Below are 14,177 nucleotides of genomic sequence, written 5' to 3' on the forward strand. Positions count from 1 at the left end.
CGGTCTCCGCAGATTTTGCTGTCCAAGAAAAGGTTGGACCGATTTAAGAATAATGGGGTGGGTTAGGTATAATGAATCCTGCATCTGTACTAGAGGTTGGAGCCTGGAGGTGCTTTCAAATCCCATGATTCCATATTCCTTTAAACAAATATGGTCTATATATATGGCCTAGACTTGGGCTGTGGAATTTATTTGGCCCAGGGGCCAGTTCTAGCCATGGGGCATCTTGTGGGCTGGATGACCTACCTCTGGCAGTGAGGCACCAAGTTGTGCAACTCTGGAATCGAGGGAGTGACTGCTGCTGTCACTTGCCCCCCTTTTTCCTTGCTGCTGATCTGAGTTACTAGCAGACCCTGAATTTAGCAGCACCAAGGAGGTGCCAGGGGGAAGTAGCAACAGCATTTACCCCCTGGGTTCTGGAACTGCACCAATGCAGTAGCTCTGGCAGCTGTGCCAACAAACCCTTCAGTCTTAACCCCTTGGGCCTCCAGTTAGACAGCCTTGATCTAGATCGGTGGGTAGGGTTTTTTTTCAGTGCAATTCAAACTACTTTGGACCACTGAAACCTGCCACTTTTCTATCTTTCCATTTTTTTCCCTCTCTTAGGACTTTTGTAGAGTAGCTCAAATACTCCACGACATTATCAACATGAATCTCTTTCTCCACTGGGAGAATATTTGTGACCTGTATTAGTTCCCTTGATTTTCTTAGTTATCTACAGTTAATCTGCAGACATGGCACTGAATGACTTGTTTATTCCCTGATTTGTTCAGGTCTTTGTGAGCACTCTGTAGTCACAATTTTGAGTTATGTTGCTTGGTTGTTATAGGTTGGATAGGTCACATGGTAGTGTTTCTGTTCCCTGGCTGGATGAGATTGCAAGTGCTTTTAGTGTGTTTACCTATGGATGAGGCTTTAAAAGTGATTTTCTGCAAGCACTCAAAAAACACATGACTTGGAAATTGATTTTCTCTGGACACTGAATCTAGCAAATTGTGACTAGCTGTATATTGGTAGAAAGTGAGCATGAATGGAAGAAACATGGCCAGAAGGAGTGAATATAGGTTGAAAAGGCATTTTTTCACAGCTGTTTTTCTCAGGCAACTCTGCAGCCAGATTAGATGCTGTTTTACCCTGGGTTTTAATAAGGCACTGATCAGACCCTTTTGGTGTCCATAAGAGGTAAGATTCATTGTTGCCGAAAGCCTCAGCCTCTTAAAGCAAAGCATGTTGCTGCAAACGCTAGAGTGAGATCCCATTACAAAAAGTAAGCAATTGATTCCCTGCAGCAGTAGTGCCCTAATTTGAATGGGGTAGCAGTCAGAAATGTTTAAAATCTGACTGTGTTTTCCACAGAGACTGGAGAAATTCAGCACTTCTGGGCCTTTCATACCCTGTACAGAACTGACTCAAGAATTTTCCACTCAGTTGTTCACCGCACACATTCATTTTTCAGGACCTCTTCCTACATCCAAGTTGCAAATGCAGTATCAGCAAAATGGTCAGGTTAGGGCAGGGGTGGGCAAAATACGTCTTGTGAGCCAGATTCTCCCTGCCAGGCCATTCTATCTGGCCTGCAGGACCCCTAAAAAAAATTAGAAAATATTTACCTACTCCTGGCTGCCTGTAAAAAATGACAGGAGCCAGGGCAGTAGGACCCAGGGGGAGCTGGCAGCAGGAGGCAGGATCCCAGCCCTGTCTTGCCCCCAGCCATTTCCCTGCTTCCTTGCCCCGGCACTGCTTCAGCACCATGTGGCTTCTGGTTACATCCCCAGACCAGGAGCACGGGGCAGTGCTGGTACCCTGTGTATGTGTGTGTGTGTGTGTGTGTGTGTGTGTGTGTGTTCATAGGGTGAGCCCCACACGCACACACCTCCATACCTCCACACCTCCCCTCACACTGCCATACCTGCAAACCCCCACACCCACACCCCCTCACACGCCCTCCCCCACACACAGCCCCCCACAAACCCCATACCCACCCACATCCCACATATCCACACACCCACCCACACTCCCACACCTATTCACCCCCACAGACACACCCACACTCTCCCCCGCACCTGATGTACCCACATACCTACAGCCCCCACAAACCTATACCCACCCACCCCACTACAAGAGTAAGACTTCATTTTATGCTATTATATACAATCACCTCTATGCACACTACACAAATACATGTAAACCAGGACTAAAATATTTTTTGAAATCAAATTAATGAAGGGCTTCCAAGGGAGGTGGTGCTCTCCCCTACCTTGGGGGTCTTCAAGAGAAGGCTGGATAAGCATTTGGCTGGGGTCATCTGACCCTAGCACTCCTTCTTGCCCAGGCAGGGGGTCAGACTTGATGATCTGTTGAGGTCCCTTCTGACCCTAGCATCTATGAATCGATGAATGTTTTAGATGTTCACTTTTTAGAATATAATTTGGCATTCTTTTCGTTCCAAGATAGCAAAACCCCTTGCTAAAAGGAGTACTTTGGGGGCAAAGGGAGGGACTTCTGGTGGCAAAGGTCAGAGGTTAGGGGGCAGGACTTCCAGTCCCAAAATGGCAACCAGGGGGTGGGGTACCTGCCAGGGGACGGGACTACCCATGTGACCATCTACAGCTTGCCAAAACTTGGTAAGTGGCCCTCTGCTGAAATAATTGCCCACCCATGTGCTAGGGTGATGTGCAGGTGGTTTAAATGTGGAGATAACTGCTAGGAGGCCATTTCTTCCTGCATGCTAGCCCATGCAAATCCAGAGCCTGAGGGGCTGTTGCACTGGGTGTTGTTTTGGGTCACATTCAGCACAGATATTCCTCTGACAGGTTTTCAGAAACCCAGTAAAAAAGGACTCCCTGTCTCTGGGAGTCACTTTCAGCTCCCGTTGGTGAGGGGCAGTTTTCTTGTACATGAGGGCATTGCTGGCTGTGTGGCCAGCTAGACTCAGTGCCAGCCACACCAGATAGGATGTCCCAGATGTGTGTATAGGTGGGTAGTTGTGTGTGAGTGAATGCTAAGGCGTGTAGGAGATGGTCGGAGGAGTACAAAGAAGTGCAGCTCCCAAGATTGGGGTGAACATGGTCAATCTCCTGGCAGAGGGTGTTGGGGGGCTTCTCCTCCTCCCCTGGACTGTTGGCCCCACCTGGAGAGGGGGGCAGTAGTGCTGTGGAGGGGTAGGGCTGCTGCAGGTACAACCTGTACCCCTAGCAGCTCTGCTTCTGTCCCGCTGGCCCCCAGTGCAGAGCAGAGCAGGGGTGCTGCCCAGCCAGGGAGAACAGGTTGTAGCTCCTGTATACCAGCCCTGCTCCTCCAGGGACAAGGTTGGGGTCTGTGGGGTGGAGACAGCATGGAGGGGGGAATGAGTTGGTGTGGAGGAGATGGTCCAATAGGGACTTGCAATGCTGGGGTGAAGGGACCCTCAGTTTCCATGACAGAGTGATAGCCTGGAAAGATCAGGAGATTTGGGAATTCTTGACATTCAGACTTCCCTGGAGCAGTAGCAAATGAAGCTGCCAGGCAGAAAAGCCTTGCAAAGCAGAGCCCTGCTTACACACAAAGCCCCCAGGAGCCCAAGGCTTCAACAGCTCATCCTGAAGAGGTTGTGCAGAGCTAGATTGCACTGGGACAACAGACTCCTGTCACAGGATCCCCATGCCTGGAGACCACCAATGAGGATTGGTGCATGGAGCAGCTGGCGGGGGGTGAGGCTGGACTAGGGAGCTTAGGGCCAGTCTTCTCACATTCATTAGCGCTGAGAAAAGGGGAAAGAAGTGCTGTTGGTGGCAGCCAGCAGTAAACTGTAGCCAATTTGGAGCAGAGAAGAAAGGAGCTGACTGGCCCTGGTCCCTCATCTGTGTGGTCTGTGGGGCGGTACAGCAAGGCCATAAGAACCCTTGACAGTTCTGCTTTTCCAGTCCATTTTTCCTTCTCTCCCCCTTCCTGTAGCATGGCCAATCCATTTTTTTTTTGTTTCCTGCAGCGGCTTTTCCTTTACTGAGCTGTAGGTCCAGGCACTAGGCAAATGCATGTTCTCAGAAAGAGCGAGGCAGTATTAATACCAGCCACCCAGCCAGAAAGGTCATGAACACGTTTGAAACCTGACACAGAATAAGCCCATTTGTATGATATACATCCACAGGCCAAAAGTGAAGCACATCTCTCCACTCTCAAATGATGGATATTTTAGAAAAGGAATGGGAAGGAACTGAAATAAAGACCCCAGGAGAGAGCCCAGTGGAGGTGACTCCTGCCTCACAGACTAGAAGCAACTTTGAACAAAATAGCTGCTGAACTCTTTGCCCTTCTCTGCCGTCTGGCTTAGGTGGTTTCAGTAGAGCTGATCACAGCAGCATCTAGCCAGATTTTGGGGGCTGACCAAACCATAAAAGGTAAACAATGAACTCTCCTTGAAACCAATGAGATTTAGACACCAAACCTGCTTAGGTGTTCTTATAGACCCCACTAGACACCTATACACATCTTCAGGCATCTAAATATCTTTGAATTCTGGCCTTAATTGCCAGCTGCAAAGCAACCCGCAGTGAGCTATGGATGTGGTGCTGAGCATTTGAAGTGCAGAGGAACTGCACACAGACAGAGAAGAAGAATCAGTTTTCCAGCTGTGTGTTTTTTACCTTCCACTTACACCAGGCCATTCTGTAGCTGGTTGGAGAGTGATGTGCAGCTTGTGGATTCATTGATACTCATGTGAGAGGTGGGCTAGCCATAAATAATGCAGTCTGGCCTAACAGATTTTTTCCACTTTTTCAGGCTTTCATGACCTAATGAAAAGACTTAGGTGGCAATAGAGGAGTGGGGGAAGGTTGCAAAAGAGCAGTATTCTGTAGCAGATATTATGGAGGAGTGAAAAATACTGACTGTCCAGTATTTCTCAGGCTTTGGGGGGTGGAGGGGACAGGAACTAATGCATTTCAAAACATCAAAGATTTGGTAAAGGCACAAGTCTGCATGCCCTTGTTAAAAGGCAGCTTCCTCTACCTGGTCATTCTTGGTACTGATTTTGGCCAGTCATGGGTAACATTTATGAATAATGTAACTAGTTAAAGTTAAAAGTTAGCAGCCTTTAAAATTAATGTGAGTTGTTAGAAGTTAAATATTTCCACTTTCAGCTAGTTAAAAGTTAAAAAGAGGGTGACTAGTTAAAAGTTAAGTTGATTCATAAGCAATGCATGAAACACGGTGAATTGCCTCTGAGCATCATTTTTCATTTTCAAATGCAAGGAGTGGGTTTCTTTTCCATAAGCCCACAGAAGCACACTAATTTACTCAGAACTCACCCTGCTTTACCCGAAAACAACGTTACACTTGTCATACAGTTTTCAGAATAACAATTTACCAATACCTATGTAATATTAGACCCTTCTCACCCTCTCCATGTCAGACCATTGCCTCTCTATGTCAAGTACTTTGTAAAAGTCAATGCATCATGTAGGTATACCAGAATAACAGAAAGGAGATATTCATAGCCAGTTGACAAATGAAAGCTGTTTCCACAGAAAACCTCCATTGTTACAATTTTTATTGCTCAAATGGTAACAAAGGGGTATGAAATGCATCTGAATTAGAAATAATGGAAGTGTCTGAATATCAGAATTAGACTGAAATGAGAAAATCGGTTTAAATGAGAAAAAGACTGTTCGGTTGCATAGTAGAAACGGTTTAAACATGCGTACTGTATTTCAGCAAAAGCTGCATGTCAAATTTGACAGCTGACAGTTTTCCTCATCTGTCTTGCAAAACTTAGCCCCCACTACTGAACAGTCGCTTTACTTGGGCAGATGAGGGAATGCTTGTGCTATAATGGATGGATAGCTTTTTCATCTTAAATAAGTTTTTCACAGATAAGAAGTAATGCTCAACTTCTTGGGCCCTGGGCTGCTGGTTCTGATCTTCGTTAAAATTTAAAAAGTCATCATCTGCTTCACCCGCACTACTTGCTCCCACTCTTACTGGGATCAATGTCTCTGCTTGCTTGTGCTTGTTCCCTCTCCTGCAGCCAACTGGCTGCCCCGTTGACTTCTGCAAATGCACAGAAAATGCCCGCGTGCACTAAGGAACTCTGGGACGTGTAGTTCTTAAGAGACCAGTTCTCGTAGGTTTGCGCACTACTCTGTCTCTCAACCAAGAAGTCCCAGAGTTTTGATAAAGAAATATTGTTCCATGCAAGTCCTAGAGAGTGGCTGTCAGGAAAAACTCTGGGAAAGCCGGATTTCATTTTTTAAAAACTTTTAACTTATACTTTTCAAAAGTTAAAGTTAACCTTCTTTTTAACTAGTTCAAGTTAAAAGTTGACAGCTGAAAAATGTGACTAGTTAAAGTTAAAGGCTAGCCATGTCTTTAACTTTTTAATTAACTAGTTAATTCCTGTGACTGATTTTGGCAGCAAGGGAACAGACCCCATTCCACGCTGCTCAGATTCCTGGAAAACCACTCATGTGCCTAGTTTCAAAAAACATTTATCCCATAGTTAATGCTGGCTGTTCAATTGCCATGGACTGATCTTGAAGAGCTAAAGGGGTGTTATTAAGTTCTGACTCTTGCTTACAAATCATACTCATTTTGACTGTAAAGCACCTAATCCTAGGTGGTATAGTAGTCTCTGGCCCTAAGTGCAGCTCTGTTCCACCACACTCAAGGCCCTGAAAATCCATGAATACATCTGCTTTTGTAATACCTTATCCTTAAGATGTGGGTCACAAAAAGCAATGAATAGCAGGAGGACCCAACCACCTTTTGTACTAACAATTTTTCAGGGGCTCAGAAAGAATAGGATCACAGTCAAGTAGCCAATTCACTTAAATGCCTAATAGGTGGACTAGAATCTGGGTTTGAGAGTCTGAGGGGAGTTAAGGGAGAACTTAAGGAAAATTCAGACCATCGCCTTAAGCGGCTGTTGTCCTGCAGTCTTGATGGACGTGATCTCCCTAGTTTTTCTTCCTCTCTTTTCAGGGCTTGTTAAGACAGCTGGTCCTGTTGCCAGGATCTGATGCTACCTCAAGGATATGCACTAACATGAACCTTAAGCTAGCGGTGCTCTCCATCCCCCCAGTACTACAGGACCTCCCAGTGAAGCCAGGAAGCAATGAGGTGCTGAAATACCCATACGGTCAGTAAAACAAAACAGAGTTCTTGAGGCGCTTCACCGTCTTGCATTAGCAAATCTTTTGAACAGGCCTCCCTGGGGCCGTCTAACTGTATGTGACCTGATGTTAGTCTGAGGGAAAAGCAGAATGAGGTGGTTGGATTGCAGTTTTAAGATAGGAGTTACAAGTTATTTTGTGTCTCAGGGAAGGAATTCGTATTTTCCATTTCCATTTTTATATATTCTTTTGCTTTCTCCTCATCTTTTTGGAAACTCATAGAATCAGTGCCTTGCATTTGAACAGAGCAATCTTGAGTGAATCATGCCAGTGAAATTATTCTGTACCAAGCATGGGAAGGGATATAGCTGTAGCTCTTTTCTCACAAGAAAAAACACCGCTTGAGTAACAGTGGGTGCATCTGCATGTGCCATTAATGCTATTTGGCTTTACTGCACAGTAGATTTACTACCTGCATATGCAAGTAGTAAATTTACTACACAGTAAACTAATTTACTGCACAATAAGCACCTTCCTGTGTAGGCAGTGATGCCTTACTGTGCAGTAGATTAGTGTACTGCGCAGTAAAGCATCTCATATAGACATGGCCAGTAAGATACAAAATAATGCATTTCCTTAAGCCATTTCCTTTCAGTACATTATAGAAAGATTAACACAAGAGCGGTAGCACAGTTTGAAGGAGGAGAGTGCTGTGGCTATATGGAAAGGTGCAGAAATGTTAAAGCCCTAGTGGTTGGTCTTGATGACCACTGCAAAGTTTACGGCACGCTGAGCAAAGATTTCAAGCCATGAAACATTGCATCACATTTTTCTGAATGTATTTTTGACTTGTCACCATTCTAGTGTGACTCCCCACAGGAACAGCAGATCTAATCGAATCTACTGGTGCCAGTGAAATTGATCCCTAGTTTTAGGATTGGTAAAACAGGGTGTGGGTTGCTAGCCCTTAGTAGTTAGTGATGGGAAGTAGTCCCCAAGCCTGTTTTTGTGAGGGCCATTGGGATGACCTAGAGAGGAAAATTGGTGTCTATAGCAGATCAGAGGCCATTCATCCAATACATCTACAAGCCAAACTTCAGTAGCATTCAAAGTTAACAGCTTGTTTAAATGAATGGAGAGTGCTCAGGCAATTTGGGGCTCTCATTTTGGTTGTTTTGAGCAGACTCGGGCAGGCGGTGCTGCCATGCCATGTATTGTGTCCGTGTCCTTTGTTATCACAACAGATGATCTGAAGTTGTGGCAAGGGGTGATTTCAAGTGCACCGGGAGGATATAAGGCCTGCTCCTCCTTTTGGTTTCCCCAGTGAAACTCCATAGTCTTCAGTGAGCAATGCTTTATTTACACTGGTTTAAGTGTGAGGAGACCTCAGCCCAGAGCTTCCAGCATTACTGCAGAGGGGTGAGGCAGACCCCAGCGCAGTGAGATGTGAGGGCCCTCTACGTGCTCCTTGTGAAGGCTATGGCAGGCAGTGATGTGAGCCAGGCGATTCCTTCCTCTCAGCCTGAGTCACAGCAAGTTGCCCCCATGCCAGTGTGTAGGCAGTGGCTTAGAGAAACTGTACTAGCAGCAGGTGTGCAAGCAGGTCTGCCTCCCTCAGGACAGCCCTGACTGATCTCAGCCACTGTCATGGGGCAACAGAGGGGTTTCACAGGGAGTAGAGGTGACACCTCCTTCCCCTCACACTCGGGCAATAGCTGCACTGAGACCTTGAGTGTGGGAAGACATTGGCTTTCCCTCTCTGTGCTCTTCTGGCCAGAAGACCCTGGGGCAGGCTGGGGCAGGCTGGGAAATGATGGGCTGCCAAAGTGGGCAATGCAGCAGCTGGAGAAGAGTTAGGAAGGAAGCGGGGCACAGCCAACAGCAACAGCAGAGCAGAGCTTGGAGTTAGCTTCTTGATACTGGAAAGAAAGACAGGACAGGCAGTCTTCTCCCACACTGCATGAGCTAAGGCCATCACTTAGCATGCCACATAACCACACGGGTCCTTTAAGCACCTCAGTGATCTCACTGAGCTCCATGGGGCTACACTGACGTGCTTTAAGTTAAACATGTGCCTCAGCGTTGTGCTCGACTGGGGGCCCATGCTACATAATCCACTCCATGCCTTAGCGGACTTAGCCTGGGCTCTGCTGCCTCCAGCTGTGCACGTAGGGAAGGCAGCGAGCAAGAGCCATCGTTTTGGTCTTTCATTCCATCAGGGGCTTTAACGGGGCCTGTTTTGCTTTTGTTTGTGCTCAGAAGCCGAGATGAAGGTGACTTCTGGGTCCCGCCCGCCCTGCACCAAGACCGAGAAAGCGCAGTTCTGGTTTAACGTCTCTCAGAAGGGGCTGCATCTCTGTAACGGGAGTGCATGGCTTTCCATGCTAGAAGGTAAGGGGCACGGGGTACATGGATGGTTCTCCATTAGGGCTCTCTTTGGGCCTCCTAGCAGTGGAGAGAGGCAGAGTGTAAGGTCTTTGGGGCAGGGACCAAGGGAGGGGGTCACAAGGGACCTTAAATACCTACGTTCAAGAGAGGAATTGGCAGGGACCCAGCCTGACTGTTTTGGCAACAAGGCTCTCCTGCTGGCTATATTTTGGCCAGAACTGCCTCAGCTGTGGCATGCCCAGAGGCAGTACCTTCTTGGCTTACCCAAGAGTTTAGGCATTTGGGTTGTGCCTGAAGTGGAAGTTGTAAGATCTTTTCTGCTGGAAGTTTTCAGCTGCATGCCAGGCAGGCATTTGTCTGAGAGATTTTAGGGACAGGGAATCCTGCATCTGTGCAGGAGTTGGGCAAGTTAATTTCTAGATAGATTCACCAACACAGCATACGGCACTGGAGCAAGACTTAGGAGACCTGGCTGCCATTGCCAGCTCTCTTCTGGCCTGGTCTTGGGGAAGTCCCTTCTGCGTGCTGTACTTCACCCATTTCTAAATGGACATCTTTTTTCTGGATTGTGTAGACCAGTGGTTCTCAACTCTTTTAACCTATTTTCACCTCTCGGTGACTTTTGGGACTTTAGTGGCATGCATCTGAGAACCACTGAGCTAGAATCTAGCTGGTGCTGGGTGATGGTGGCAAGGGGCCTTACCTCATAGCGCCTCGCTTTTTTTGGCATTTGCCCTCACCCAGTCCTTGGTCTGTACCTGAGGGAGCAAGTGCCAGTGACCAGAGCCATGTCCACCCATGACCCCTCCCACGGTCCCAGAGCATTGGGAGCAGCTGGGGAGGGACAAGCCAGCCTGAAAAGGGAAGCCACATAGCTCAGTGTCTGTCTGTCTGTCTGTCTGCCTTCCAGAGCGTGCTTCTTTGAGTGCAGGGGCCAGTACAGGGACTGCAGTGGTTTGGGAAGCAGCCCTGGGTGGTCCCTCTCTGTAGGACACTGGAGTGCCCAGTGCCAGACAGGAGGAGTAGCAGTCTCTTACCTCCTGGCACAGAGGCCAGGCATGTCATCCCACTTGGAGGGAACTCATTAAGAATGACTGGTGGAGAATCACTTCCCCACATTAGAAGCAGCACCATCTTCTAGCTACTAGTCACTGGCATGTAAGTGGGCTTGTTGTACATGAAGAACTTCCTGAGAGAAGAAAAGTGAATGGACGGGTTGTACCAGTGCTCACTTGCCTGCTTGTGTAATGCTCTGAGAGATCTGGGACAGAAATCTGCCATTTATTAAGCATTACTCTTTTCTTATTCTGAAAGAGGACTTGAATACTACCAGCTTCTGCACAGCTGGGAGCTTCCAAGACCAGCTGCAACTCAACTCATCAATCCATCCTGCTATGTTGGAAGTAGCAGTCCTTTCAACTGGAGTTAGGCTACTAAAGTGCTGAGACCAATGCCTGTCACATTGACCACATTGTCTCATTCTTCCTTCTGCCTTTAGACACAGATGCATGACTGGGGCTCTCCGGAGCTGCTAAAGTGGAAATGAGAAATGACACTACTGCTTGTTCACTGTCATTGGGCTCTATCATGTTTTCTTGGGTAAAACCCTAATGAAACAACCACCCCATACTGACGTATCTCAGTGTTGGTAACTACACTGTAATCAGAATGTTCCTAAATGTACCTGCAGCTCTTTACAGATTGTGGGCTTGGACCTGTTCTGGCAGAGTGGTAAAGTGTGGGAAGTGGTATTTACTGAGCCCATTGGAATTTACTGCAAAGCCAGTTGGTATTGCCTGTACAGTGTTATTACTGGAAGTACAAAGGACTAGGAAAGCTGGTCAGCAGCAAAGATAGAACTTCAGTGCACAGCTCGGAGCCACTCCGTTCATCCCTCTGAGCCACGTGGTCTCCGTGATGTGGTTGGGGAGAAGGCAGTGTTTAGGATTCCTTGCATGTTTCAGATTATCTTAACTAATGAGCTATTCCAGTAGGTAAGTAGGTGTCTGTGCATACATGCACACCACATCCGTATCTCAAAGAGTGATATCAGCGTGCATGCTGTTTGCTCCTGGGCGGGGCTGTGAAGCAATGTCAAGCACTCCTACCTTCTCCATTTCAAGATCCAGTTTTAAATCAGGGACTTTCTACTCCTTGTGGGCTAGTTTGAATTGTGCTGCTGTAGCACTATGTATAAGATGCAGTAGTGTAACAAGAGGTGAGCAACCAGGGCACCAGCCCCAGTCATCCACTTAAAAGGGGCACAAAAGTGACAACTTCAAGCCCAGCCACCATGGCTGCCACAGCTGGCCTGGTCTCTGTTACGACACCTGCCACCAGGACACAGAACCTGGTTGTGTTACAACAATGTCTAGGACCTCTACCAAGATCTGTCAACCCTGGAGAACGGCCACAGAACTGCCTGCCTGCTGCCACTCCCACAACATGCTCATGGTAAAATTGGGGAACTGTGGCCTCGATAGCACAACAGTCTGTTGACCAGGAAACTGGCTTCGAGGCAGGACCTAGAGGGTAACAATAGATGGAACAAAGGCAACGTGGCACTTGGTGGCCAGTGGCATCCCTCAGGGCTCAGTACTCAGACCAATACTTTTTAACATATTCATTAATGATTTGGATTCAGGTGTTAAAAGTAGGCTGGCAAAGTGCAAAGATGACACCAAATTACAGGGGACTGCAGTCACACTGGAGGATAGGCTGGGGATACAGGCTGACCTGGACAGGCTTGCAAGGTGGGCGGATCAAAACCTGAGGATGTTCAACACCAAGAAGTACAGGTGCTCCACCTAGGGAGAAACAACCAGCAACATGCTTACAGGCTCGACATAACAGCTATGAATCCATTAGACATCTCCATTTTGGCCTAGGCTCCTAGACTTGAAATGAACCCTAGGCTCTTAGACTTGGGTGTTGAGTCTGCATCATGGCACTCTATACCAGCAGTGCCCGATTTTCTAGCCCCATGGGTGGTATGAGTGGTGCAGGCTTGCTCCACAAGCTGGATCCTGTGTGGGGCCAGCAAGTGAGGTCAGTCCCTTGGTGTGCTGGCCTGGTCCTGCACATTCAGATCCCACCACCTGCAGGTACCTGAATCCTGCCGTGTGCTGGCTTGACTCCACAAGCCTGGATTCAGCTACATGCTGGTGCCATCTATCATGCAGGGCTCCTCACAGGTCCAGAAATTTGGCAGCAGGGGAACAGCCATTGCTCCCACCATTCCCTTACCACTAGATTTCTGGACTGGGAGTCCTTAGGCTGGATGACATGGCTCCATAGGCTGGTTCTGGCCTCCAGACCAGGGGTTGAGCGCCCCTGATCTGGACTATCACTTAAGCACTGCATCCCTCACATCATAACTACCAGGCTGTGGGCTAGGCTTAATGGATCCCCTTACCTGTTGCTCTAACACACTTGGGGAGTCAAGAAAATTGGATCCCTGAGGCTAGAAGGAAGAATAGGTGAAAGGTTGTATGACTGTGGTCCAGTGAGGTAGACACTCACCTAGAAGAAGGCAGTTCACCAGGAGGGCTGTTTCCCCCCACAGCTTAGCCCACTGCCTGATGGATAGGGCACTTTGCTGACCAAACAGTATGGCCTATGTGGAATAGTTGTAGGTCAGCAGTACATTATTTAGCCTTTTATTTTTAAGCCTTTTACTGTGGGGACCCTAATATGTGTAGGGTGGCTACAAAGCGCCATGTAAAATGTCAGCAATCTAGCTTCCAAAGAACCTTGGAACACTGCTAAATTCAGAGGATACCTGTTTTTAAGCTATGCTTGATATTTCTCTTCCTGTTTGTGATTTCCTAGCCAAAGAGAGGCTGGACTACGTGGAAGAATATCAGAACCTGGTCACCAATTCTGAAACCCTGGGCATTGAGATCTTTGCCATTCCAGAGGTGGGACTCTTTGCGGCAACAGCCAACCGACAGACTCCACCCGGGTCAGCTATCTACAAGTGGATGGATGGGAAGTTTGTATCCTACCAAAATATTCCAACCTACCAAGCTCAATCCTGGAAATATTTCACAATAGGAAAAAAGGTAATTCCACTTCTAGGCTTGTTGTGGTGCTATGTTAAATTACCAACACTGTCTGCTGGCTGCTTCTCAGGAAGGCCAACCCACATTCGAGTCACAGCTGAGGGAAAGTTTCAGGGATAAATCCTCATAACGCCACTTACTTCAGTAGAGATACATGGATACACATCAGGTGAGGATCTATCCCAGTGTTGGTTGCAAATCTGCACTTATATCACAGGGGATGGTGAAGGGAATGTTACATTTTTTTTTTTACCATAGTTAAAAAATTAAGATCAGAAATCCTAGCTGTGCTCATATGAAGTACCTGACCCTCCATGGGAAGAAGATAATTGTGTTTATTTCTCTTTAGTACTCACAGCTTATCATTCAATCCTTCTGAAATTACAGTTCTCCAGGGCCTGTGGGTCTATAAGAAGCCTTGGAGCCCATAATTTTCCTCTCAAGAGTCGATGAAACAACCTGCTGCAGCTCAAAAAGTGCCCATTTGTTGCTGCTAATTTCTGGCTAGTTCTCTGTTCTTGTCTTAGACATTAGTAAGAGTGAAGCCCTATTTCATCTGATGTCCCTAAATGGCTCATACACAGCCACAAAGCTGCAGGTTTGGGGCATTTATGCACAATTTGGGAACAGAAGACCC

General features: G+C 47.3%; 1 protein-coding gene across 2 annotated transcripts in view; it reads left to right on the plus strand.

Moving 5' to 3' along the window:
- TSPEAR (thrombospondin type laminin G domain and EAR repeats) overlaps window positions 1–14,177 on the plus strand; it is a 73,324-nt gene that overhangs the window by 22,495 nt on the left and 36,652 nt on the right. For both annotated transcript variants that reach the window (XM_090054204.1, XM_090054205.1), the window contains exons 5-7: window positions 6,958–7,114; window positions 9,348–9,479; window positions 13,308–13,540. In XM_090054204.1, the coding sequence (XP_089910330.1) occupies window positions 6,958–7,114; window positions 9,348–9,479; window positions 13,308–13,540 (522 nt within the window). The remainder of the gene's footprint in view (window positions 1–6,957; window positions 7,115–9,347; window positions 9,480–13,307; window positions 13,541–14,177) is intronic.

The sequence above is a fragment of the Crocodylus siamensis genome, chromosome 6 (assembly GCF_052110815.1).
Source record: "Crocodylus siamensis isolate JL-2025a chromosome 6, ASM5211081v1, whole genome shotgun sequence".
Lineage (NCBI taxonomy): Eukaryota > Metazoa > Chordata > Crocodylia > Crocodylidae > Crocodylus > Crocodylus siamensis.